Source organism: Marmota marmota, unplaced genomic scaffold (genome assembly GCF_001458135.2).
Source record: "Marmota marmota marmota unplaced genomic scaffold, marMar, whole genome shotgun sequence".
Taxonomy (NCBI): domain Eukaryota; kingdom Metazoa; phylum Chordata; class Mammalia; order Rodentia; family Sciuridae; genus Marmota; species Marmota marmota.
The window spans coordinates 20,673,627-20,698,445 of record NW_025999842.1 but is presented as its reverse complement, the minus strand read 5'-3'; the positions used below and the strand labels follow the sequence as shown (position 1 = coordinate 20,698,445).

The 24,819-nt window shown below is 34.3% G+C and overlaps 1 protein-coding gene across 7 annotated transcripts in view; it reads left to right on the top strand.

Moving 5' to 3' along the window:
• Window positions 1-24,819, top strand: part of Ascc3 (activating signal cointegrator 1 complex subunit 3) — a 355,403-nt gene that overhangs the window by 328,639 nt on the left and 1,945 nt on the right. For 6 of the 7 annotated variants that reach the window (XM_048814551.1, XM_015499653.2, XM_048814495.1 and 3 more), the window contains 3 exons: window positions 17,872-18,023; window positions 19,887-20,034; window positions 23,073-23,282. In XM_048814551.1, coding sequence (XP_048670508.1) covers window positions 17,872-18,023; window positions 19,887-20,034; window positions 23,073-23,282 — 510 coding nt within the window. The remainder of the gene's footprint in view (window positions 1-17,871; window positions 18,024-19,886; window positions 20,035-23,072; window positions 23,283-24,819) is intronic. The other variant, XM_048814518.1, reaches the window with a different exon arrangement.

Sequence of the window (24,819 nt, the reverse complement as noted above, 5' to 3'; positions counted from 1 at the left end):
AATGCCATGCCATTTTTGTTACAATTGCTTTGTAATATAATTTAAGATCTGGTATTATGCTGCCTTCTCCTTCACTCTTCTCACTAAGGATTGCTTTGGCTGTTCTGGGTCTCTTATTTTTCCAAATCAATTTCATGATTGCTTTTTCTATTTCTGTGAAGAATAGCATTGGACTTTTAATAGGAATTGCATTAAATCTGTTTAACACTTCTGGTAGTATGGCCATTTTAACAATGTTAATTCTGCGTATCCAAGAACATGGGAGATCTTTCCATCTTCTAAAATCTTTTTCAACTTCTTTCTTTAGTGTCCTATAATTTTCATTGTAAATGTCTTTCAGCTCTTTAGTGAGATTGAATCCCAGGTATTTTTTTAAGCTATTGTGAATGGGGTAGTTTTCGTAAATTCTCTTTCAGTGTATTCATCACTGATGTATAGGAACGCATTTGATTTATGAATGTTAATTTTATATCCTGCTATTTAGCTGAATTCATTTATTATTCTAGATGTTTTCTGGTGGAATTTTTGGAGTCTTCTAAATATAGAATCATGTTATCTGCAAATACTGATAGTTTGAGTTCTTTTCCTATTTCTATCCCTTTATAAATTCAAACTTTTTAAAATAATTTTATTTATGAAAAGTTCATAAAATACTGCAAAAATATTTCCATATACCCTTTATCCAGCTTCCTAATGTTAATATTTTATTTCAGTACTGATCCAATCCTATCACCTACTTACTTACTTAATTCAAATTTTGTCAGAATGAATTTTATCCTGCCAATGCCCTTTCTCCATTCCAGGATCCAATCCAAGATCCCATGTTGCATTTAGCTGACATATTTCCTTATTGTCTTTGTCTTTCTTGGCACTTTTGAAGAGGACTGGACAGTTATTTTGTAGATTATTCCACAGTTTAGACTTGCCTGATGTTTCCTCATAATTACATACAATTTTTTTTTTCAGGGCAAGAATACCACAACAGTGATGTCTTGCTTCTTAGTGTAGCTTATCAGGAGGCTCATAACAGCAATGTGTCCATTACTGGTGATAACTTTACACACTTGCATCTGCAAGTTTTCTCCACTACAAAGCTACTTTTCTTTCTTTTTATAATTAATTAATAAGTTTCTTATGGAAAAAATCTCTGAGCTTATATAAATATCTTGTTGCTCGTCATATTTTCCTATGTTATTTTCAGTATTCATTGGTGATGTTTTCCTGAAACAATTACCACTATTGGGATTTTCTATTTCTGTCATTCCTGAAATTCCACTATAAAGGTGCACAAATTTCTTCCACATTTATTTACTTTATTCAGCTACATAACTATAGAAAAGTAGATGTTTTTTTATCATATTGGTTAAACTGCCTTGCTATCATTTTTATTTTGCTTCTCAAATTGTCTCAGATTAAAATTTTCTGTGAAGACTGATTGGTAGTTCTAATTTTGTGCCTTTGTTCTCATTTGGATACATGGGTACTCTTAGTCATAGAAAGTATTGGCTCAGCAGTTTTCCAAGATACAGCCCTCCTAGCGATTGAAAATAATACTACTATGTTCATGGGACAGCAACCTGATTCTGTCCTTTATGGATGGGACTTGGTACACCACCTCTATAATTTTCCTCTGCTATCATTTTACTATGAAACCTTAGGCAGATCACTTAAACCCTGATGTCTGAGTTAAAATAATATCTTACAAGCATGAAGCATTATTAATCATTACAAAGTAAAACAATAACTTGGGAACTTGAGTAAATAAATCTTAGGATTCTCATGCTTAGTAGGTTTTCTATTTCCTTACTGTGTCATAGTGACTTAACATTAAAAATTTTTTATTCCCTTTATTTTATAGATGCATATCTTTTATTTGAGTCTCCATCTAGATTATATACTATAGATTTGAATACCCATGTTCTAAGCAATCTTTCACAAAAGGAGAATATAGTTACATTAGTAGAATTTCTCCTGGCTTGAAGTCAGGATGTACAGTATAGCATTGTCTTTGTGTCTTCTATTTCATTTCAAATTATGTATCAAGTATTTATGTGAAATAAAAGTTACTCTATTTATCTTAATTTTTTGATTTGCTTAGAATGTTCTAATTTTATAAAGTGCATAATTATGGAAATGATTATCCTTGCCCTCCACTTTTGATATCCTCTTGTGGTTTTGTTGTTGTTGTTGTTGTTTTGTTCTTTTTAGAATATGATATAGAGTGTTTTTGGGTTTGTTTTTTGTTTTGGATACCAGGGAGTGAACCCAGAGCTACTTAACAACTGAGCCATGTCCCCAGCCCTTTATAACATTTTTATTTAGAGACGGGATCTTGCTGAGTTGCTTAGGGCCTAACTAAGTTGCAGAAGTTGGTGATCCTCCTGCCTCAGCCTCCCAAGCTACTGGAATTACAAACGTGTGTAGGAGAGTATATTTTGACATATTATACATACATGGAATATAACTTAGGATCCCATTCTTCAAGTTGTACATGATATGGAGTTTCAGTGGACTGATAACCTCTTCTTGATCGTGATCACTGTAAAATGTTACAAATGATGTAATATCCTTTCTTTGCTGGATCTACCAAAGAAGGACCTTAAGGAACATTACAAATAGAAAGTATCAGAAATTAAAGTGACTTACCAAATTTTCCAAATTTAATGACAAAACCATAGCTGTAAACCATAAAGTGTCTGATGTTTTGAGTAACTCTGCCTCACACTGTTTTTGTCAAGACACAAATAAATTAGTGTTTGGAGGAATTTACCAACTCTCTTCAAGGTGATTTGTTGAGGCAGTTCATGCTGAAACCAAATGGAGATTCCAGTATCTTTATTATTGCTTTAATATTTCTGATCCTTTCTAAGAAGTACCACAAAACTTTTAAGTTAAAATCATCTTCATTTATCTAAATATAATATTAAGCCAATATAAGAATACATGCTTGTGACTTAGTTACTCCCTATATCTCCTACATGGTATTTACTTCCCAGGCTGAGCTGGGAATGTACCTCAGTGGCAGAATTCTTGCCTAGCATGCACAATGCCCAGAGTTCATTCCCCAGCACTAGGGCAGGGGGAAAAATTTAAATGCCCCAGTAATGCAGCTTCAAATGCTTAATATAAACAGAAATTGGGTTCATGAAGTTTACTCAATGTAAGAATCATAAGGCTATATGATTCAAAGTATAATTGTGTTCTCAATTCAGGAAAGTTTCCTTCAGAAGTAGTAGAGGCAGCTAAAGTTATCAATCCTGGGCCCTACATTTTAATAGATCAAAACATTTGAGTATATTTTAACATTTATTTTGGAAAACTTTAGAAGTAATACACTTACAGGCTACAAGGTTCTGGGCACAGTGATGCATTCCTATAATCCAAGCAGCTCAGGAAACTGGGGCAGGAGGATCAGAAGTTCAAAGCTAACCTCAGCAGCTTAGCAAGGCCCTAAGCAACTCAGGAGATTCTGCCTCTAAATAAAATATAAAAAAGGGCTGAGGATTTGGCTTAATAGTTAAGTGCTTCTGTGTTTAATCCCCAGTACCAAACGTAAATAAATAAATAAATACTACAAGATAATGTTGTTAGTTCTCGAAAGGGGAACAAACATTTGTATACATACACACACAAAGAAATATGACATTGTACACTAATTATAAAGATCTCTATAAATCTATGCTTCCAGACTTAAATTGGAATTAATGTATGTTAAATACCAAATTTTGTGCTGAGCACAGTAGTATACACTTGTAATCCTAGCTACTCAGTAGAGTGAGGCAATGGGATCACAGTTTGTACCAGCCTGGGCAACATAGCAAAAAAACATCTCAAAATAAAAAATAAATTAGAAGGGATGGAATGTAATTCAGTGTTATTGTACTTGCCTAGCATGCTCAAGGCCATGGGTTCAATTCCTAGTACTGCTTTAAAAAAAAAATGGAGAACTAACTGTACCCCATCCTGTACCCCTACCAAATATATCATTATTTAATAATGACCTATAAAGCAGAACTCCATAATAGTGATGGTGGCAGCGGTAAAAATTTATGGAGGGCTTTCTTTGTACCAGGTTTTGTTGTACTTACTTTGCATTGTATTGGCTCATTTGCTTTCATAGTCTAATGATATAGTATTGATATATTATCCTCACTTCACAGATGATAACTTAAGTAACTTTCCCAAAATCGTATCAAAACTGCCTTTATCACAGACTAAATATATTATAAAAGTATATTTCACTGGGTTCTTTTTGTCCTATAAAGATGAATTTAAAATCTGTACTTGGGGTCCAGTGAGAATTTGTTTTAAAATGTGAGAATTTCACAAAAGTTTCTGTTGTTTTTCTCTTCAAGCAAGAATTCTCACTAGACCATGAATATTTTTTAATTAATTCTTTCTTTTTAATGTATACTAAATCACCTCACTTAATTACTCTGGTTCCCTTTTCAACAGACTGCCTATAATTACTTTAACCAGTTTCTAAGAGGGACTTGTTAATATGATTGAATATTTGTAACTGCTTTAATTATATCACTCTATAGTGTCCAGTTGATATGCTGTTTGCCTCTTTTTTTTTTTTTTGGATCAGCTGCTTATGATCCTCCTCAAGTTTTTATGTTTTGCTAAACAGATGAGGAAATTAACCACTTATTTGCTTGCTCATATTCTCAGCTACAATAATTGAAAATAATGAGAGAAATATCAGATTGCTGATATAACTTGTAGGGAAGAGGAGGAATGCCATCCTAATTATAACAGAACCCTATAGTAAAAAGTACATGCACATAGGTTTACTATTACACATACATACACGCAATTTTTCCTCTTTCATTTTAAGCTTTGCCTTCTCTGCTTAGATTAAGGTCTTGGTGTCCTATATCTAATTGCCATTATCTCTGATTGGAGGGGAGGCTCCCCTGGATGAATCCTTTGTCCATCCACTGGTCATTTTGTTGTTGTTGTTGTTATTGTTGTTCATTTTTCTTCCACTGGTACTTTTTGAAAATTTTTAGACTTAAGTAGCAATAGGCAACTCAGAAGTTCCTTATTCCAAGATATGGAACTCTCAATTCCCCAAAAGATAGCAAACGTCTCCTCTTTACTATTGAGGACAAATGTAATGTTCTACCTTCTGTCTACCATGACACATGTTAATAGAAATTAAATTCATGTTCCATTGTCCTAAGGAAATATGCAAAGGTCAACCAGGCAAGTGCCTTGAAAATATTATAGTGACTCTGTGTCTGAAAAGAACACCTTTAAGAAGGTGTTCTTGTGGCTATTTTCAATGTTTCATAATTCTTGTATCTAACTTTAAATAGGAACTTTGGCTTTACATTATTTTCTTTTACATCAAGTCTTTTTGAAGTACTGAGTTTCTAGCCTGTGTTTTCTTTCACATGTACGATAATAAAAGTGAATTTAATTTCAAAATGGGCTTTTTCAATTGTTATAAATATGCTATCCAAAAAAAAACTACAATCAACTGCATAAATAGAGGAAGGGGAAAAATATGAATTGGAGTGGTATAACTTCCTTCATTTAGAGAGCCTTCTGAAATTTGCAAAATAGATCTTTTAAAGTTTATTGGTAGGGTTTTTTTAGTCTAAATTTCAAAACAGTACTTTGACATTCTTATTCCTATAACAACATCTAATAAATTAAAAATATTACATTTCACATAGCCAATATTATATTTTTCTGTACTCTATAGAGATGCATAAGATACATGTATGTGCACATGTATGTACACATATCAGAGTCGGAGAAGAGGAAAGTAAAGGACACAGAAACAGTTTTCCAGCCCTGGGTTTGGTCCCCAGCAGCACCAAAACAACAACAACAAAAAAAAAAAGATGGGTAAACTCAAAAAAAGCCTTTTAATTGAGGATACTATAAGATAGGTCTATGTCTCATTAACAAATGCTTCCCATGTATAGCAGATTAAGAAGCACAGAAATATTTGATGACGCCAGGAAGTGGAACTGCTATGGAGCAGGGCTCAGGTAACCTTTTAGGAATATTTACCTATGTGTGCACTAAGCATAGGTCCAGTGGATTGGCAGTGTATTGAAGCATATCCGTTTTAGAATTGCAGAGTCTAATGCAGTTAGCAGTGAAAATAGTCCTAAGGTAATATCAAATTTAACAAAAGAAGTACTTAGTCAAATCCTTAATCCAATACTTGCAAGAAATGTTTTGATACAGCAAATGACAGGTAATCTTCAGTATTACTCTTAGTAAAATTCTTTGAAATTTTTAAATGTTTATAATTAAACCAAATGAAAACAAAGGTTAGTGTAGCATAACAGGCTTTAGAAAGCTTCTTCAAATCATTCTGCTAAAAAGGTAGATTATCAGTCAATAACATGTCTATCATGACATGTTTCATTTTTTTTTTTTTTCATGACATGTTTCAAAGAATATCAATAGTGTGAACATACATTTGGAGGTTTTGTGTCACCTAAGATATCCTGGAAACTTTTCAATACTGTAGCATAACTATTAAGATGACTTTGGCACAGTGCTTGGCTTATAGTAGATATCAGTATCAGAATGAAATAAATATTTCACTTTTTCCTTTCTAGTTTTTTCATAAGAAAAATTTGGAAAAGGTAGATTTATTCTATGTATATAGATTCCCACTTACTTTAAGATTTTCTACCAAATCTGAATTGTCTACCAATAAATGTAGTCTCTGTTATAAATATTTGTGTAGTGTTATCAAATTCATAAAGAGCAGAGTGAACTCTAATCTGGCTGCTCTCCTGGCCAGATTTCCAGAAGCTAAGATCTTGCCATAAAAACCTGATGACGTTTTATTAATGGGTATTTAAAAGCAAATAGTTTTAAGAAATGAGCTTACTCTTGAATGATTTACTCTTACAAAGATTCACACAGTGGTGGAGAAAAGTAATCCTGGATAGTCAAAGGTACAGTTTAACTCCAAAGGATATTGACCAGAACACCTCCTAAAACAAAGCACCATTCCCCACTAGGGAAGCAGCACTGAGCTGGTGTATTTAGCATGTCCAAAACTAACACAAATGTGTGTATTTTGCAGTATTAAACACCTTTACTTACTCTTGTGGATTTACAAGCAATCTCCCTTCAAGGACTATAATATAATTTGGGAGGCTATTTTCTCGTGGGTGACTTTACCTGTAAGCTTTTGTATGACAATTCGATGATGGTTTATTGATGATATGATGCTATTATAAAGGATCATTCTCCCCGAAGCTCCTCTCTGCATACCCACATAACAACCCTTTTCCCGGTTGGGGCTGTAGGAAATGAGTAATGCTTAACCCATTTGTGTGATCAATTCACTTAAGCAGCTACTGTGAAATGTTAATCACAACTTTAATTTGTACTGCATTAGCATTTTGATTAACTTGTAGGCTTGCTAGCACACTTGAAGCGCTTTTACTCATAGTTACAGCTCGGAAATGACTTTTTGATTAATTAAGTTTGTTAGACAGCAGCTGAGCTTCCTGAATGCTAACCTTCTGGGGGTAAAAGTTCAGGAGAAAGTTACTATGAACAACTGTTGCTATTGGAAAAGATTCTTATAAATGTACTTACAGCATTTTAATTATTGACAAAATATTGTATCATTACTTGTAACTGACCTGAATCTTTAAAAGAGTGTGCCTTTCTGTCAAGAAAGATTTTTTTAGGTCTTCCCAACACTGTAAAACTTTGGGGAGCTCTTGAGGTAAATAATGCATTTGCTAGCAGATGTCTAACAACTAATGTTTTAACAAGCTGCCTAGGATAAATTTCCATAGTTATGTTATTGTTTTGTAATGAACTTTTGAGAATAGTTTTAAATTTCCAGGAAAGTGGCAAAAATATAGAGTTCCTGTATACCTTGAACCTGCTTTTCCTCTAATGTTAATAGCTTATATACATTAATAAGCTATTTTTGCTATCAACAAAAGTGCATATTCATTCATAACTCTCTAATTTTTATTTCATATCTTTTCTGTACTCAAAAATTTCATTTAGAATACCACATTACTTAACTGTACTCTTCATGTCTCCTTAGACTCCTCTTGGCTGTGACAGTTTCTCATACTTTGTTGTTGTTCCATTAATAACCACTTGATTTTTATAAATCAATGCAATTTTCTTCTCATTCTGGACCAACTAAATCTTATTTTAAATCTGATAATAGTATATTATCTTCATATCATTTAACCTGAATAGAATTAGCAACATCACCAGCCATTTTAACATTCATCATGATATGATTTTCCTGTGCTATTGCAGTGCCTGTACAATCACTGGCGACATCAAGATGACTCCAAGAGACACAGGGGGCAGGGGTCCCTGGAGGAGGAGGGAGGATCAAGAGAAGAGGAAAAGAGGGTACAAGTCTATAGAATGTGCCCACTGTGTAGAAAAAGTCTGGAACATTATCTGTCCAGCTCCATTCATGCATCCTACAGCCAGAATCTTGACAACACTGAGGGTTAAACTGACAGATTTCTCAAATTGAACTTTAGATTATAGGAGAAATTTTTAATAATAAATCTTAGAGCCAGATCTATTAATGTACCTTTTTATGGTATCATTTTTCTTCTAATGATATCATTTTTTCTTTTAATAACCTAGGTCAGTGATTCAGTTATCTTACAAAGAAGCTGACTTAATTTGATCACAGTACTCAATTTTCCTATTCTATCCTTGAATTATTTAACTTCAGAATTCAGGCGTGTCCAAAAGGTAAATGCCTAAAGATCAAATATTCAGATGTAGTTATAACCAATGGTAGATTAAAATTAATTTTTAAATTTTATGTGTTTAAAACTTATGTTAACATAAGTTTTAAATTCACTCACAGAGATAATAATTAAATAAATACATAATTTTATCTGCAGTTTGTATTTTCAGCAATGTAAACAAAATAGAATCAGACGTAAGCCATCTCAAATCCTTTTTGAAACAAGACAGGGTGCAAGTCAGCAGAAGTAATGGGTTATTGTGCAGTGAGCGTAGATCTGAGAGCAGTCCTTAACTCCATCCCATTATTTTTTTACCAGAGGGATGACACAGTGAGTTTCAGTTTCGCTGTCTGTGGAAAGCAGGTAATACTGATGCCTGCCTCATAGTTGGTATTGTTAAGGATTAAACTATAGCCATTTGTGAAAGTGTTTTATACTATATATTACTGTACAAATATTTTCATTATATTATATATACATACTGTCTACACAGTCTGGATTTTATATTATTCACCATTTGAATCTTTTCACAATAATTGCATGAGATTCATAATACTTGATATAAAATAGAGAGATATTGTCAAAGTATTAGCTGTTTAAAGTATAATTGGCAATTGCTAAGACCAAGATTGATGAGCTTAGGGAATTCTTGAAATGGATTCAAAATAAATATTGAGGACATGAAATGTATCCAAGTCAAAAAGCACACCTTGACTTTAGGAGCCTCACACCCAAAACATATTTCCTTCTAAAGATTGTTCATTTTCTAAGTTCTCACTGTTTTAAGCTTTTTCTTCTTGTTTGTTTTTGCCATTGCTGTTTTGTTTTGCTTCACCCTTGTATATAACCAAGTACTTCAGAAGCTCTTGTACTTCCCATATGGGGAGGAGTTCTAGCAAAAGTATACTGTCTCTTTTTATTTTTTGCCTCCTTATTTCACCTTATCCTTCTTTCTCTCCTCCCTTCTCTTGTTCTCTTGCTGAAATAGAGGCAGATACATACACCATCTTCATTTCACCTTTCTCTCTGAAACTCTTGAGTTGGCTGATTCTTCTTACTCCCCACAGTAAGAGTAGACCTCCCTGGGTCTCTCCAACCACTTCCTTCTCAGATTCCTGCTTCTTCCATCTATGTTGTTTGTAGTTTTCATTGTACATAAGATTTGTTTTCAAGTGTCTCCCAATCTCTAGATCTCTTTCCCCACCTTCTTTAAGCACCAGTTAATAGCCTTCAGCTCTCCATCTTCGGTTCCATCATAGTAGCTTAAACAAATAACCTTATGTATATCATAATGATATACATCCCAAACTCTGTTACTCTTATCGCTGTTATATCTAAACCACTTCACCCTCCACCTTTGTGATATCATCTTCCAAGTCACCTCTTTGGCTGCAGCATTTTTGTCAGTCAACATGACTAAACTCTGATACTATGACCTGGGATCTTTTCTCTCCTTCCTGACCCCTCAGTTTATTCCTCAGTCCCATTATAACCTCACTTGCCACCTAAATAGCATCAGTCCCAGAGTTAGCCATTTTAACAATAACGCCAGGATTCCCTAAAAGATCTTACCTCCCTGGGTAACACCTGAATTCTCTGCTTTCACACCCAAATTATTCATTATTGCTGTAAACAACCACAGGGCACTGCTAATTTTTGCTACTACAGAGTCGTTGAAACTCACAGCTCTAGTTTTGTTTTGTTGTTTTCCACATCTTTCATTCTACCAGTAATTATTCCCAACATTTTTCTTTCTCACAGCAGAAGATATCACCTCCAATTTACAGAGATTACTGAAACCCTCTGGCATCAGTATAATCAGTTTCTGGACCTCAGAAACCCTCATCTTCTGAACTCAGGAGGGGTTTTTTCTCCATACAGCTTATTTTGTATTTAGTATATTCTACCCCTGACCTTAAGGATATTATAGCCCACCTAAAATGATAGAAAGCAAACTTCATAAAAACAAATAATTGTATAGTATGAGTGTATTGGTATTTAATCACTGAAAGAGTAAAGCTTGGACAGAAGACAAACCTTAAAAAGTACCTAATCAAATTATATTTTTCAGATGAGGAAAATAAATACCAGGAGTTAAGGGATTTGCCCAAGGTTTCACAGTAAAATTAGAGGCACGGAACTCGAAACTGTATTCTAAGTCTCTTTGAAGTGTACCACACACCACCTTCAAATCGGTGTCAGATATTCATGAATTATACTATTGTTTACACTTTATCCAAAGTTTAAAAAGTTGGCCTTCCATTTTCTTCAATTCCATATCTTCAGATTCAATCAATGGTACATTAAAAATGTAAAGGAAAGAAATTGTACTGAATATGTACAGCATATTTTTCTCATCATATTTCCTAAACAATTCAGTATAACATCTAATTGCATAATGTTTACATTTTATTTGGTATTGTAAGTAATCTAGAGAGAATTCAAAGCATACAGGAAGATACATACAAATTCTGTACTTTAAATAAGAGATTGAGCATCTATGAATTTTGGTATCTGCCAGGGTCCTACAACCAATCCTTCATATATACTAAGGGATGACCGACTATATTTACTTTAAATATACTGTGTTGTCAGGAAAACTTCTCAAAGTTTCATTGTTACAGCTATACCCATTTCTCATAAAATCTATAATTCTAGTTTATAACCCCATTTAAATTCTACACACCTTCCACATTACCCAGAATGTTGTTAAAGTAAATCCTTTAGATTGAATTTTAATCCCACTTACCAGAATTATGCAGGCTTAGACATGTTTCTTTACCTCTTTTAGCCACAATTTCTCCATCTGTGAAATAGGCTTAAATTCAGTATCTTACATAAAACATTTTACAGAATTTTTGGCAAATAGTAGACACTTAACAAATGTCTGTTCTTGGCCTTGAGAGTCCTTAGATATCCTCCTCCATTATTCTTTTCTGTCTTTCCAGATCTCCTGGTAACCTCAATTCTACTATCTCTACCTCTGCCACAGATAGGGTTGCTCATATAACTCTTTGACAGGATTTCAGAGCTCCAGTCTGTATTTTCTCCACAGCTCATTTTCACTTGAACTTCTCACCTGGCTTCATAGTAGCAACCCAGTTAAAATGTGTTCAAGACCAAACTCATCGCCTCCTTTTCAACCCACCCCTCATCAGCAAATGACAATAGCCCCACTGTTTCTAGTAATAATGATTAGGGTTTTCTTTTGTTACATTGTAATTTTATAAATGCATAGTGTACTAGAAATCACATTTCCACTCTGCCATGACTGGATATGAGAAATTGTTTTGAATCAGCAATCAATTGAAATTGGTTCCAGTGTGGTAGAAGGTCTTATGCAGTCAGCCCCCATGTATTTTCCCCCTGTACTCAGAATTATTCTTTGTCTGATAGATAGTGTGCCAAGGAGAAAGAGGATAAGAGGTGAAAGGGGATTCAGTATTTACCTAATGTTAATGTAAAGTTGCTAGAAAATGTCCAGGGTTATTTCTCAATGTACTGAAGCAGCCTTTTTTTTTTTTATTTTTATTGTTGGTTGTTCAAAACATTACATAGTTCTTGATATATCATATTTCACATTTTGATTCAAGTGGGTTATGAACTCCCATTTTTACCCCGTATACAGATTGCAGAATCACATCGGTTACACATCCACTGATTTACATATTGCCATACTAATGTCTGTTGTATTCTGCTGCCTTTCCTATCCTCTACTATCCCCACTCCCCTCCCCTCCCCTGCCCTCCCCTCTTCTCTCTCTACCCCATCTACTGTAATTCATTTCTCCCCCTTGTTATTTTTTTCCCCTTTCCCCTCACTTGTATGTAATTTTGTATAACCCTGAGGGTCTCCTTCCATTTCCATGCAATTTCCCTTCTCTCTCCCTTTCCCTCCCACCTCTCATCCCTGTTTAATGTTAATCTTCTTCTCATGCTCTTCCTCCCTACTCTGTTCTTAGTCACTCTCCTTATATCAAAGAAGACATTTGGCATTTGTTTTTTAGGGATTGGCTAGCTTCACTTAGCATAATCTGCTCTAATGCCATCCATTTCCCTGCAAATTCTATGATTTTGTCATTTTTTTAATGCAAAGTAATACTCCATTGTGTATGAAGCAGCCTTTTATTGTTAAGCATTGCATCTCTGTAAAGGACTTCAAGGTAACATGGAAACTAAGCCATATTCTCCAGCTATAGCCAAAGCCAGACTCTGGAGAGGAGCATATACCTATTAGACCTTATCTGCCAGACAGACTACTATAAAGATAAGGAGATAGAGTCAGTCCTTCCTAGGCTCAGTCATATAAAGGTACATACTACCAGGATCCCCCAGCTTGTTTACCTAGACCATTCCCCCATCCTTAGCTCCTATTAGTTACGCACTTCTGAAAAGTAAAATGAACTTGCCCACTGAATTGAGAAGGCCCACACCTTCCAGTTTGACCTAAGTTGCAGGATCGAATTTTGACCTTCTCTCCTGGCTTTCTTATAACTGCACACCTCTTTTGATGGACCTGTATTTTCCATCCCATGCATCTCCTTTGCCCATCTTCTACTGCCCAGCGTCGAAATCAACACCAAAAAGACCAAAGAAAATTCCTGTTAGAAAGAATGGGTTGATTTAGGATGTCTTCATCTTATCATAGAGGAACTTTAAAATAGGCATTTGTCCATTAGTATCCACTCTGTAGCGTAGTATATTAGGTACTAATATAGTAAGTAGAACATTTCATTTTACCCTCATAGATCACCTAAAAGGAAATATGATACCCTTTTTTTTGAGGTGGGGGGGTATTGTTGGAGAACTCAGGTTTATTATTCCGGCATACCCAGATGAGCTAGTGCTCTGAAATTCTGGGCCCCGAGCTGAGGTTACGTGGAACTTTTGTAGGATATTTGATATCATTTCTTTTAACCATTACAACATTGGTGAGTTTGAATTACTGACCTGTGTGACCAAAGATCATGCACAGGAATTCTTCAATAAGTAGTACACAGATGCAGAATGAATGCAGTGAAATACCTCCACGCGACATCACAAAGTGACCTTCACCACAGGCAGCAGTTTCTCAAAATAACTGTATGCTTACATTTCTGAGAGCTATATTTTTAAAAAAAACTAGCATAGAAATGCTACAATTTACACAAGTACTTAAACTACACTCTTATAGGGACCAGTAATTAAGTAACACTCTTACAAAGACCAAAACTGTAAAGTAATATTTCTTCTTCATTTCCCCCTCTGATGCCTGTCTGTATCATATAAGGCATCAACCTTTATAAAGCTGGATATTTAAGGTCTTCCTGTTTAGAAGTCAAGACCATCTTTAGTTTTGTTGCTTTTAGGCATGATATAACAAACTGGACCAGGCAGTTTAAAATGTAAGGAGTGAATATCAGGCCTAAGAGTGTCATAGCAAGGGGTCTTGCCAGGGGCAAGAGCCAGGCTTCCTGGCCAGGTTCACCTCTTGACTTTTTCAAGTTTCCATTGTCATGGCAACTCCAGGTCACCTTCACCCATGCTGATCCGTTCCAATTGGATTCCAGATTTTATGGTTAGAAAGAACCTTTTTTTATCTCCCAAAGTTTCAGGATCTGGTCTCCAGCAGTTAACAGATAGTTTGCTAAAGAATGTGACATTCTGTCCACTTAGGCCAGGCAGGGCTGCAAGTATCTTGCTTCTTGGAAAAGAAAACATGTGGAGGTGAAATATGATACCCTTCTATTAGTGAGAAGCTTAGGTTCAGTAGGGTAAAGTGATCTTCCTGAGTTATAAATGGGACAGAATTAGGATTCAAATCTGTTTGTGTGTGACATCAAAACTTGTGTTTTATCTTCTGTTTTGTACAGTAACTTAGGCAGAATTTACTATAATTCTTATAATTTTTTAATCTATATTCTTTTGTTTGTTAGTTTGTTACTGAGGATTGAACCCAGGGGTGCTTAACCACTGAGCCATATGCCCAGCCCTTTTTATTTTTTAAGACAGGGTCTTGCCGAGATGCTTAGGACCTTAACTACGTTACTGAGGCTGGCTTTGAATTTAAAATCCTCCTGCCTCAGCCTCCTGAGCCACTGGGATTATAAGCATGTACCATGGGCTTTCCAGTGTTCTTTAGTAGAACAGGTATTTTTGAGTGTTCTTTGCCAGGGCTGGAGTTATAGAAAATAATTCCAGATTCTTGCTGTCAAGGAGCCTATAGTTCAAAGGACAGGTGTGTAAACAAAAAGTCATACTATAATAATGATGGCATTCCTCAAAAGCAGCAAAGGCATAGAGAAAGGACCAAAACCATCTGAAAGAATCAGTGAAGGGCTGGGGATGTGGCTCAAGCGGTGGCGCGCTTGCCTGGCATGCGTGCAGCCCGGGTTCGATCCTCAGCACCACATACAAACAAAGATGTTGTGTCCACCGAAAACTAAAAAAAAATAAATAAATATTAAAAATTATCTCTCTCGAGAGAGAGAGATAAATGTCACAGTAGTATGGGTAGACAATAGGGATGGGAGGGGAGGGGAGGGGAGAGGAGGGCAGCAGAATACAACCGACACTAGGATTGCTGTATGTATACACATGGATGTATAACCAATGTGTCCCTGCAATCTGTACACGGGGAAAAATGACAATTCATACCCTATTTGAGTCAAATGTATGATATGTCAAGATCATTGTATTGTCTTGAACAACTAATAAAAAAATAATAAAAATTCTCTCTCTCTCTCCCCACCCCTCAAAAAGAATCAGTGAAGTTTCATAATATCAGTAGCGTTTACGCTAGACCCAAAGAATGAATAGGAATTTTTCAAGTGAACAAAAGGAATGATATTTGTTTTAAAAAATAAATCAATAAAAGCAAGGGTAAATGTGAAAAAAATACCAGTAATTTTCTATTGCTCTATGCGAGGTGGGGGGATGGCCAGAGAGAAAAGTAAGGACCAGATAAATCAAGGACCAAATAGATAGTGGGGTGTTGACCATCTGTAATGCAGAGAGACATGTTAGTTTTGTTCTCCTTACCAAATGATGGCATTGAAATTTTAGCAGAGGAATGACATGACCAGTTTTACCTCTTTAAAAATTCAGTGTGAAAAAATATAAAGTACAAATTAAAGAAAAATTATGAGATTGAGAATAAAGGAAATTTATATAACGTTCCAGAAGAGACAAGGAGGGGGAGTATCAAGTAGTAGGGAGGAGACAACAGGAGCACCAGGGTGGTTTGAGCAGAGAGAAAAGGGTAATAGCATTTGGTTCACCACACAAGCCTCAAAACCTTTCATCATCCCAGATTCTTGATCTACCCACCTGCCTTTTCTGTAAACTAATAAAAGATAATAGTTTTTCAATTCGTGATATGGCCTTTCATTTACTTCACATGATAAGCACTTATTTTGCTTTTTTTTTTTTACATTTTCACATCTGGATCATACAATGAAAAATTCTGGGAAGTCTCATAAATTTTATGCAATCTTTCAACTTTATCATCAAAACTTCAAAGTTAAAAACATATGGTTCATTCATCCAGCTCTTCTAGTATGTGAATTTTTGGTCTGGAATTTATTTCCAGTCAAGTTGTAATGTAAAATCACACTTAAAATTGCCATAGTTACCCTACATTACAAGTTATGATATTGAATTAGGTATAATTATTCATTTTTCTTTTCCTTTTCCCTTAGCAAGTCTCAAGAGTTACAACTAGTGAACTACTTTTTTCTGTATGTAGCATACATTCATCATAACCTGCTTGTTTCCTATACTTCACAGAAAAAGTGCATTTTTCTTCTTTGTAAAGAAAAATATAAATGTATCTTCTCTGGATTTATAAATATGTACATTCATATGTGTATACACAATCATGCATGCACATAAAGACACATATATTTATTATACCAACATTCAGGCTTTATGATGTATAACTAGCAGGTTAACAGGTACTAAAAATCATTTGACCATCCTTTAACACTAATTAGGGTATGCAAAAACTTTGTTCTATTTCCCTGTAATGTATATAAAGAGATCATAGGTTAGTTTAACCAAATTTATTTAAATAGTTTACTTTTTGTACATTAGAAAACACAGAATTGGAAATTTGCAACTTAGAAGAAGAATATGTCTCTATCAAAATTCTTAGAAGTACAGGAAATTATTTTACTAGAACAGCTTAAAATCATTTCAAAATTAATAGATTTTTGTTCAAGATTTTATAAATACTTTGCTGTCAGTGAAATATTTACCATTAAAGTATCATTGTAATGCTTTGCTAGGTACATCCAAAAATAAGAGAGTGGAGTCTTAAAACTGTATGAAATAACTGCCTAAGATCATAATATTAACTTATGTGTCTTTAAGTCAGCATTCTCCAGAATCTAATTTAATTGAAATGGCTTTGCCTGTGTAAACTTCTCCTTTGTTTAAATAAGATTTCACTGTTTAGTTTTGCCTTAAGCAAATGCAGCCTTTTGTTTGTCCATAAAACATTTGATTAAATGTATAGACTAATATGAATAGCTTTTCATCATTCCACGCGTACCACTGGCAGTTGCCCCTTTGCCTAGTATGCGGTGTATTATTGTCATTGAGAACAAGACTCTATTCTTAACTTGCTCTTTGGGGAAAGTGAGTTTTTCGCAAGAAAACCTTCTCTCTCCTTACCATCATTGGTTTTCAAATTTAAAAGACTCTGTGAAGGGCCTGGAGTTGTAGCTTAGTGGTGGAGCACTTACCTCGCATGCATAAGGCACTGGGTTCAATTCTAAGCACTATGTATAAATAAATAAATAAATAAAATAAAGGTCCATCAACAACTAAAAAGAATTGTTTTAAAAAGAAGAAATGCAGCTACTAGTATTCTTGATATAGTGAATTATTAAGTATTTGTTTTCAAAGTACAATGAGTTTTTACTCTTAAAATTAGCTTAGTGTTTGACTTTTTGTAGGATGTTACAGGAAATTCATTTTGCTCTCCCCATCCAACTGTAGTTTATTTTGTTTTTATTTGGATGAATAGTAATTTAGTGATAAAATAATTAATTTTTTTTGTTGTTTTTGTTTGTTTTGTTAAAGCTAATGTAAGATTTCCAATGGGAGAGGGTAAATGCCTTGATGTTCTTGTAACATGGTGCTTTTTGCCTATTCAGGCAATGCTGGATGTGGCTGCAAACCAAGGTTGGCTGGTGACTGCCCTGAATATCACCAACCTGGTTCAGATGTTGATCCAGGGTAGGTGGTTAAAAGATTCTTCTCTTCTTACACTACCAAACATAGAACAGCACCATCTTCACCTTTTCAGGTAATTGTCTTAATTTGCAATGTAATTGTTTTAAGTTTTCTCAATGGATTTTTTTTTTTTTTTTTTTGGAGGGGAGTGGGTATTTCTGGGAATCAAACCCAGGGCTTCATGCATGCTAGGTTGTACCATTGAGCTACACCTCCAGATCCCCCCAAATTCCCTTATTAAAATACATATAGACACTGGAATTTCATGTGGTGCCTACAATATTGATTCTTTGGTGTAAAAATGCCCCTTTCCCAGAAGGAGACATGCCCTCAGTACCAAGATGAACCACAATTCATTTTAACCTTCTCCTACCTAAATTGTTTGTCCTCCCTTTGCAATATTAAATATGTTTCTATTTTAACTGCATTTATTCCTTTACATTATCAGCTTTATTTAAGAAAACATTATTAAGGTGTTTTGTGATCTAAAACCAAAATAAATTGCCAGCTTCTGTTATGTAGAAGAGACTGAGGGATCTGAAATCCATTGTCAAAAGTAAACTGTGGGGAGCTGGGGTTGTGGCTTAGTGGTAGCGCTCGCCTAGCACATGCAAGGCGCTGGGTTCGAGCCTCAGAACCACATAAAAATAATTAAAATAAAGATATGTGTCCTACCTACAACTAAAAGAAAATGTTTTTTAAAAATAGTAAATTATGGATCTGAAATGTCCAAAACTAGATAGTTAGGTATAGTGGGAGTTCAAGATATAATATGTACTGAGTTTATATTAGTATCAAATAATTTAACCCTTAGGTCTCACATACATGGCTGCAAATGTTTCAGCAAGGAACAGTACAATATACAAGCAAGATTGACAGTGTTTAAATGAAAATGTCTCTTTCACACCAGTGTTTCACAGCAATTGAGATACCTTGCAGCCAGAATGTTATTTCACAGTTATGGAGATAACCAAAATAGTCTGGCTTGCCATCATGCGCCCTATACCTCTTGTCAGTTGCATGAGGATCGCAGTTATTTAAGCCATTCAAGTACAGATGCCAACAAGAACCTCAGGAACACCTGGGGTCCCCTAAGAAAAATCCTAATTTGAATCAAGTGTACTGGGTGACAGGGTGACAGGTATGCTTGAGTCCCTACCATAGGATGTCCCTAGAAACTAACACACATTCAGAGAGTGAGCCATATCAGCAACAGGTGGCATGGAGAGAAGGTAGATATATCTACAACTTGTCAGAAGCCCTTCTGGTAAGGTTCTGAAGGTTATGTGAGTTGGATTTAGCAGTATAGAAAGCACATTAAAGGTACAACCTCACACAGCATCTATGAGGGAATCTGCTTGAGGGTGTACGAGATTTGGTCCAATTTTCTTATCACCCTTAAAAATTCAATGTTAATATAATTTCGACTATATTTTCTTCTTACTATAACTTTTAGGTGGCTCGTGTTCCTGTGATCTGGCACAACTTAAAATTATCTCAAAGATCTCCAAAGTGTACTTTAAATTCTGTGCTCCCCAAACTTAAAATGTAAAATTTTATTCAAGTAATTATATTAGACATTTGCACACATTCACCAAAAACATGTCAGGGTTTCACATCAGCACTTTATCTCCATGGAAACCTTGTTTCACATCAGTGCTTCCTATAGAAAGACATCCACTGCATATGAACTCTTTTAAGTATTTACTGAGCCTGATACATGATTTAGAGTTTACAGATTTCATACAATGATAGTGATACTGCCTTAGGTTGATATAAAGAATGTTAGCCAATATTTAAAACTTAATATAATGGCCTATAAAGAGTTATATCTTAATTTTTTAACAACTGTTAATATCATACACACCAGTGTTATCAGAAAATCTTACTTGTGCTTTGAAAGGGTTATTTTGTTGGTGTTGATATAATTTCTAAGGAAATGGAAACCAGTTATAAAGTGCTCACGTGCTAGGTGCCGAACCTCCATTGAGTGCCTTCCTGAACTGATTCATGCCTGTGGAGGGAAAGACCATATATTCAGCTCCATGGTCGAGAAGGAGCTACAGGCCACCAAAACAAAGCAGGTAAGGCCCCCTTACTCTGTGAAGTTGTACCAAGAGTTTTCTAACTTAGGACGTGGGTTTTGAAGTCAGTCCCACCTGTGTTTAAATTCTGTCTTTGCTATTTACTAACCATGGAAACATTATATATATCTTATGACATTCTTGTGAAAGTTAAACAAAATAGTATTATGTAAACTGCTTTATATAGTTCTTGACATAGAATAATAATTGAACAAATGATAGTAATAGTAATTAATAAGATTACTGGCATTATTAGAACTTGTTCAGTATAATGCTTTCAAGCTCGCTTCGGAAGGCTTCATTTAGCCTGTCCATCACCAGATTGCATTACCCAGGAGCCTACCCCGTCTCTTCTAGGTAGTTTTGCATTTTTTATGGTAGGGTATATTTTCATACAATTCCTTCAATTACTTGTTTATGTTCCACTCTTATTTTAATCACATTATTATTCCTAGATTCAAAGAGATTCTTTCAAATAAACCCCTTATTTGTGAACTATGTAACTTATATGGAAAGTTAAATCTAAACAATCTTTGGAAGGCCAAAAACCAAATGAACAATGCCAGATATATTTGGCTTTCTAGCCTTTTAAGTCTTAAGCAGTTTTACCCTAAACATGTCAAAGTAAATGTTCAGGATTTATAACATGATTATATTGATTTGTATGTGCACATATTAAAGAAACTTTTAAAGCATATCTCTTTTTCTTTCCAAGTAATACTTTTTTTTGAACAAGACTTGGAAAAAGTGTAACAGGCATTAATGTCTGATTGATTGTTCAGTTTCTGTTGAACCCAAAATTGGCACAAAAAAAGTTATTTAAATGTTCATAATAAATGTCTACCTTTCTAACTAAATTACCATTAAAATTATGAATAAAAGCAATATATTGAAATCAAAACAAGGTTTCTGTTAGCAACAACAGATTTCTAATATAGCATACGTTGATTTGAAGCCAAGTTTTAGATGTGATGAAAAATTAGAACATTGTTATAATTAGTTCAGGGAGAACTCAGAAGTAAACTTACTTAATTTATTTGCATAAATTGCCATTCTGTTATCTTTAAAACCAAATGCAAATTGGCTCTGTCTGATATGATGATGGTTATTTGGCTCAAAAGTGCTTCAATTTGCAGAGCAATCTGGTGTCGGCTCTGCAGTGAGGCGATCCCAGGTAACATACAAATCCTGAATTATTCCAGAAATTAGTATGTTTAAAGCATCAATTTAAGTGCTAATTGCAGTAGTAATGAGAAAAAGCAGTACGACTGTGAGATTTGCATCTCCTACCCCATCAGTATGCCTGGAACGGCTGCTGACTGGCAGAGGATTTGGCTGCTAATTAAATAATTATATGCATGGCAGTGCTCTTGCCTGATTCAATAGATGAAGATTAATCCTCAGATAAATATGTTTGGCTGGTATTGAAATATCTTAGCAGTTTCTTTTAAAAAGCTCATGTTTTATATACATAAATATACATATATACCAAATAAATATATGTGTACACATTATAAATTAAAACATAATAATAAGTCCTACAAAAAGATGTCATATGTATATATAAGCCAGGTAGACATTTGGAAGCATTGTAAAGAAAAATCTCAGTGAGTTGCTAATATCAGAAAACATCATATTGGTAACTAATTTAATGGTACGAGTACAAAAACATACGAAGTCCTGCTTTGTGTGGTAAATGTTACTTGCTTTGTTTCACAAAATTAAATGTTCTGCAGAAATTGGAGTTGAATTGAAATTTTGCATTGGATTTATTTATTTTTTTTGATTCCTAAGTGATAGTTTGGTTCGTCAAACCTACTGCATTTGATTACATATACCAGCAACACTAAAGTCTTAGCAAACAGAAAATTAAAGCTTATAAGGAAATCCATACCATATATAAAAGAACTAAAAGGAAAACTAAAATTAAAGTCATTGTGTAACTTTAAAAACTACCTTAGAAGGTAACAACTGATAAAACAGCTATTAAGAAGTTGTCTTGGGCTGAGGTTGTGGCTCAGCGGTTAGCACGTGCAAGGCCCTGGGTTCGATCCTCAGCACCATATAAAAATAAAGAAAGATATTGAGTCCAACTACAATTAAAAAATAAATAAATGTTAAAAAAAAGAAGTTGTCTTGACCAATAGTTATATTACCACATAATTGTAAATGTTAAAAAAAGGTTATAGTTACCTAGGTCCTCAAGTTTATGGTGTTATACACTTTCCATGGATATAAGATTCATTCCTTCATTTGTTCATTCAGCATTGTTAAGCATGTACTATTGGAATACTGATTACTCACAAATATCTTTTAATTTAAAAAGCAAGAATAAAGTTGGTAAAATATTTCTACTCTTTTAATATGTGTGATTTTAACTGGTACTTTCAGCATGATAACGCCAAAAAAAAAAAAACCTATTTGTTTTTACAAGGAACCCTAGTCTTACAGGATTCCCTATGTTATATAACAAGTGGTCAATGGATTATACTGACATCAACAATTGCATCACAGATTTTTTTTCAGATTTCCTTTATATCCCTAAGTAATGTTTTCTACCTTAAAAGTCATATAAACGTTAAAATAGATGCTTCTCTTTTAAAAAAAAAAAATAGCAATAAACACTTTTAATCCCTCTTTTTTTTTTTAGTATAGTCAATAACCACTCAATATGAAGAGGCATTTATAATAAGTTATAAGTTTAGATAATAACTTTTTGGTTTAAAAAAAAACTTAAAGAGGATTTTAAAAAACACTGTTCTACATATATTCACCTACGTACAAGTACAAGAAAAACTAGGGAAACCTGAATAATCAGTGGATTGTGTCAATGCCAGTATCCTAGTATTGTGCTATAGTGTTGAAAAATGCCACCATTGCATGATACTGGGTAAACGATGCAAAAGATGTCCATTATTTCTTTCAATTGCATTGAATTCAGAATTAATCTCAAAATTAAAAGTTTGATTTTTCTAAAATTACACTATTTCTTAGTTGATCACTCCATGTGACTTTTTTTTGTTGTTTTTTCTTTTTAGGCATGGAATTTTTTATCTCGTTTGCCAGTGATAGATGTTGGCATAAGTGTTAAAGGCTCATGGGATGACTTAGCTGAAGGACACAATGAACTCTCTGTCTCAACTCTGACTGCAGACAAACGAGATGACAACAAATGGATCAAATTGCATGCTGATCAGGAGTATGTGCTCCAAGTCAGCTTGCAGAGAGTCCACTTTGGGTTCCACAAGGTATAGTATTTGGTTTCCATTCTCAAATATTTCGCACCAACTACCAGCATGTGCCACCACACATATCTTTTATATTACTAATGTGTCCGTGTCATTCATGAATCCTGCTTTCTCAACTGGCCTTAACCAGCAAGAGTCAGTCTTTGACATTAGTCAGTCAGTTCTCATGTGCCATTTTTCAACCCCAGAATATCCACCTTACATAATCATATATTGCCTGGAGTACTATTCTCAAAGTGTGGTTTACACACTCAGTCTAGCAGAATTTCCTCGAGTGCCTTTTAAAGTGTAGATTCTTGGCCCCACTCCTGAATGACTGAATCAAAATCTCAGGGTCTGAGGGAATCACAGAACTGATGCTCTTTTTGGTGCCCCACTTGATCCTTTTTTGTTTTGGTTTGATTTTTTCTTGTACCTAGAATTGAATCCAGTGGCCTCACACATACTAGGTAAAGCTCTACCATCCCCAGTCCCCCCATGTACACATGATTTTTAAGGACACTAAAGTTTGAGAAGCACTGCACTAGAGGCACTTTGGTATAGGAACCACATCAGGCCAGATGTAGATGAAATTGAAGCTTTCCTTCTTAGCTCTATTGAATTTGAATAAGATGCTAAGCTTTTCTGAGACTCAGTTGCCACATCTACCTGCTTCCTTCATTATAATGCACATGAGAGAGCTTTGTCAATTTCATACAGACCAAAAATGTACAGTAGTTTTATTTTAAATTACTATGCTCTTTTCTGTAGCCTCTGACACCAAAATTAATTATTTAGTCCTCTAAGAATATTAGTACACATAGTGTGAGCAGATTGGTTTTTAGTACCATAGTAATTGAAATAAGAAAGAATTTGTCCTTTTTTTCTTTTTATCCTAGTGGATTCAGGGTTTTTAATATCTAGAGTAACCCTCTGGGATGAGAAAGCCCCTCTGTTTTCATAGAATAGTCACGTGTATTGTTACAATGTCCTTTCAGTAAAAGGTCTCACTTCATTTCATTTCTAATACTAAATATCAGCCAATACGAACATAAACTGATAGGCCTCTAGCATTTCAGAGCTTCAATATGAGCATTTCTAGATGAAATGTTCTAAATTCCAACTTCCAAAAAATAATAATAATCATAAACTAATCATAGAAATAGTTATAAAAATCATAATAATAAAGATAAAATCATGGAGCAAAAGTAGATTTCTTTTTTTTAACCTTCAAAATCTACTTTAAAATTAGATTTAATCATGTTCAAAAAAATTGTAGATTTTATTCCTAACTGCTATGGAACTATATTACTCTCTTATTTTTAAAATGTTATAACTAAAGCATCTGCCCCTGGAATACAGAGTGAAATCTCAATAGGAACATGCCATTATTAATATGTTTTATGCCATAAAGTCATTGTCTTAAAGACATATTACAATAACCTTGTTTTTGTAAAAGTCGGTCCAAGATAAAGACTCCAGATTCTGTCATTACATTAATTCTAGTCTTTTGTTTTTAATTTTTAAAATATATATATATATATATACATATATTACA